General features: G+C 37.0%; 1 protein-coding gene across 1 annotated transcript in view; it reads right to left on the bottom strand.

Annotated features, from left to right (window-relative positions):
• LOC107097416 (cadherin-23-like) overlaps positions 1–4,255 on the bottom strand; it is a 98,947-nt gene that overhangs the window by 18,716 nt on the left and 75,976 nt on the right. Inside the window, exons 12-13 of the mRNA XM_015394554.1 lie at positions 658–847; positions 350–495 (exon numbers count right to left, since the gene is read on the bottom strand). Coding sequence (XP_015250040.1) covers positions 350–495; positions 658–847 — 336 coding nt within the window. The remainder of the gene's footprint in view (positions 1–349; positions 496–657; positions 848–4,255) is intronic.

Here is a 4,255-nt window from a genome sequence, read left to right as displayed (position 1 = left end):
TTTTCTCTTGAAGATTTATACTAATCTAGAGATTTATACTCATTTCTAGATCTTTTTTTCAAGTGCATTGTCTCAATTAGCAAAGTGTCTCACTTACCAGCTCAACACTGCAAAAATGATCTCAAAATGAGTAAAAAATTTCTTAAATTAAGGGTATTTACCCTTATTTTGAGCAGGTAAATAAGATTATTTGCCAATAGAATGAGTATTTTTACTCTTAAAATGAGATAATTAGATAATATGCACTTGAAATCAGACAATGATTTCATTTTTTTTGCAGTGCACTCCTATAAACATCTCTGTATCTGTGTAATATGCCTCTAAACAGGAACATTCTTATCGTCTTTACCCTGAAGAATGAGGTTCCGATGGGAAGTCCCTCTGGAACTTCTGCTACAAACGGCAGGTTCAGGAAGGTTGGATCGTTATCATTAAGATCCAGCAGGTTGACAAACACTGTGGTGCTGGCTGTTGCACGCAGTGGAGGTGTGCCTCCTACAGAGGGCGCCAGAAGGGAACATAAAACAAATCACACAGAGGAATACAAAACACAAAAGAGAATATGTTTCCATTAGTAGAGTCCATCAACTCAAAAAAAAATCCTATCTTTGTTGTCTTGATAAGCTGCACACATTCAGATGAACATAAACTACTCACGGTCCACAGCAGACACTACGATGCTCCTCATGAGGACCGTGTCTCTGGAGTTTGAGCTTTCCCTGTCCAGAGTCATCCCGCTGGTGCGGATCTTCCCTGTCCTGCTGTCGATGGTGTAGAAAGGGTTTGCAGGACTGATGGCGTACGTCACCGTCCCGTTTTCCCCGTTATCTGGATCCACTGCCAACACCTTCAATGTAGACAAGAGAGGGAAAGTGAAAATAACATGCAGATTTAGAAAGAGGAAGGATTTTTGATGAAAATGGAAGGAGGGAAGGAGACTGTCTGCTGTGTTTCTTTCTCTTCCTAATGCTGTTTTTCTTTACCGATGTTCTCCACACTGGAAAAATTATTCAGAAATAAGTAAAAAGTTCTTAAATTGAGGTTATTTACCCTTAATTTGAGTAGGTAAATGAGATAGTTTGCCAATGGAATGAGTATTTTTACTCTTAAAATAAAATAATTAGATAATATGCACTTGAAATAAGACAAAGCAATTGTGTTTTCTTATTTTAAGTGTAAATTGTCTTGTTCCGTTGGCAAAATGTATCTTTTTCCTCCTCAATCCAAGAACAAAAGCACTTATTTTAAGAAAAAATTACTTATCTAGGTTTGATTTTTTTTCCCAGTGCAACAAACCTCTACACTGCAAAAAAATTGAAATCTAAATAAGTAATTTCTTTCTTAAAATAAGTGCATTTTTTCTTGAATTTAGGTGGCATGTGAGACACTTTGCCAGTAGAACAAGACAATTTACATTTAAAAAAAACAAAAAAACAATTACATTCTCTTATTTCAAGTGCATATTATCTAATTATCTTATTTTAATACCAAAACCACTCATTCTATTGGCAAATAATCTTATCTACCTGCTCAAATTGAGGGGAAATACACTTAATTTAAGACATGTTTACTTATTTCTAGATCATTTTTGCAGTGTAATGCATTCAAAGCAAAAACAATCTGAAAATAAGTACAAGGTGCCCTTAATTTGAGGAGATAAATTTGTATATTTGCCCTTAAAATAACATAATTAGACATTATGCACTTGAAATAAGACATTGCAGTTTTGATCAGTTTTAATCCACACACTGTTAAAAATCTAGATACAAAGAAGTAATTTTTTTCTAAAATAAGTGCATTTCTTCTTGAATTGAGGACGTAAAAGAGACAATTTACATTTAAAATGAGAAAACACAACTGCACTGTTTGATTTCAAGTGTATATGATCTAATTATCTTATTTTAAGAGTAAAAATACTCATTCCATTGACAAATAATCTTATTTACCTGCTCAAATTAAGCATAAATATACTTAATTTAAGAAATGTTTACTTATTTCTAGATCGTTTTTCCAGTGCATTGTCTCAATTTGCAAAGTGTGTCACTTACCAGCTCAATTCAAGACAAAATGCACTTATTTTAAGAAACATTGCCTTACTTAGAATTACTTTTTTTGCAGTGATTAGAGATATGTTTATATTTATAATTCCTTTGCACACAGCCAGAGGCTATTTTCTCTATATTTGATTTACACAGGCAGTTTGGTTAGATTTAATTTAATTTATTTTGCCATAACCAGGGCTCTGAGTGCAAAGGATCACCTTGCTTTTCAGATTTCTCCTCTTCACTGGAAAAACAATCTAGAAATAAGTAAAATGTTCTTAAATTAAGTGTATTTACCCTTAATTTGAGTAGGTAAATGATATGATTTGCCAATGGAATGAGTATTTTTACTCTTAAAATAAGATATTTAGATAAAATTCACTTGAAATAAGACAATGCAATTCTGTGTTCTTATTTTAAATCCAAATTTTCTTGTTCCATTGGCAAAATGTCTCCTTTTCCTTCTCAGTTCAAGAACAATTGTACTTAGTTTAAGAAAAAAATGACTTATCTAGATTTTGATTTTTTCCAGTGTTCATGTTTATGCACAAAATCTTAGCTGGTTTATGACAAATTCCCTCAATATGCACGAATGTCTGCAGTGATATGATGAAGTATGAAAAGTTAATGGGGTAGGAATACTTTTTTAGGCGCTTTAACTTCCCTCCCAGCTGTCGGTGTTCCAGCTCAAAGAAAAATGGATGCAGCTGTTTTTCTCTTGCAATTGTGATGGATGATACACGCTTGGAGCCTGAAGCCGAGCTAAAGCACAGGCTGATTTTTAAAGAGCTGATCAATTATTTACAGCCTTGACTAAAATTGCTGGAAAACGGTTAATTGGTCATTAGAGGAACAAAGGCTATTGTAGGCGTTTAATTATTAAGAAGACATGTTAGGCTGGCATCTCTGAGACTCGTTGATTAGCCAAAACACAGACAAGGTAGGTGAAATAAGGTGTCGTGCAGTGGGAGCTCGTTCCAGTAATCAATACTGCTCTGAGAGAAACACATTTGATGATATTTGCCTGGATGATCAAACCTGGGTTTAGAGTTCCTCCAGAGAGGCAGAGGAGAGCTTTAGAGGGTTATGTTGGTATAGAGCTGAATGTAAGAGGCTAAAGCTCTGATAGTGGGGAGCAGAGAGATTTGAGTGGGTTGATCCCTGGACTGGGCGCAGCAGCCAAATTCATCGGCTCACTGGACACCTAGAAGAAATCAGCAGGTGGCTTCCAGTCGCCATAGAAACACTGGATGGGTCCAGGCTACACCGGGCCCAATTACTGAGCTGTGAGCCTGGACGGTCAGATTCATCGGAAAGTGGACAGTGGGGCAATAGTGTCTGTGCAGTGAGCACGGGATTTCATATACAGTATGCATTGCATCGCACCAAGGAGGAAGTCAACTGAGGAATAGGCTCGACAAAGTGGAAAAAGCAGCAACATTTTAGCAGAGAGCAGCCGTCGCCTTCATTTGATTTTCTCCAACTCTTCTTCGTTTCACACTTGTGCTCTGCAAGACTGAGCTTCGCCTCCTCTTCTGCCTAGAAGCTGAATAATTTGTTATGCATATAACTACAGGCTACACTTTAATTAGCAATCAGACTCCTTTAATTACACTCGGCGACGCCTCCTTAATTAATGGACAATCAGGACTTCATTACAAACAACACACTGCAAAGACACCGACGGGACAGAAGAGAGAGTTTGGGATAATAGCTGAGTTTACTTTGGAATGACCTAAACTGCTCTGGATGTGAGTCCATCAGTAAAGCAGGAGGAGGAGGAGGAGGAGGAGGAGGAGTCCTAAAGCTCCAGCTGTTTCTCACTTCCTTCAGCTCAAATAAGGGAAGACGAATTTCTCTTCTATTAAGCAACCTTAAATAATTGATCACACTATATCTTATTGAAACCCATATTCTAATATCTTAAAAACCTTCAATTACAATAAAAAAAATACTTAGTTCCATTGCTGGAAGAAAATATGAGAGTTAAAGTGTTTCTAAGCTCAGAAAACTCAAAAGAAACCAGGTCGTCTGCGTATGTCGCAATGAACGCGAAATACGCCCCTTCCGCAGACACTCTGGTGCACCGCTCCAAAATTGTAGGTGACCACAGCCAGCGCCTCTGATTGGTCAAAAGTACATCTGCTCTACTCTATGGGCCGGATCTATCAAAGGTTTGCGTGTATAAAAACGTGAGCTATTTCACTGCGCAC

This window comes from Cyprinodon variegatus, unplaced genomic scaffold, assembly GCF_000732505.1.
Source record: "Cyprinodon variegatus isolate N-32 unplaced genomic scaffold, C_variegatus-1.0 Scaffold694, whole genome shotgun sequence".
Taxonomy (NCBI): domain Eukaryota; kingdom Metazoa; phylum Chordata; class Actinopteri; order Cyprinodontiformes; family Cyprinodontidae; genus Cyprinodon; species Cyprinodon variegatus.
The sequence above is the reverse complement of the archived record's forward strand: the minus strand, read 5'-3'. Positions and strand labels throughout refer to the sequence as shown.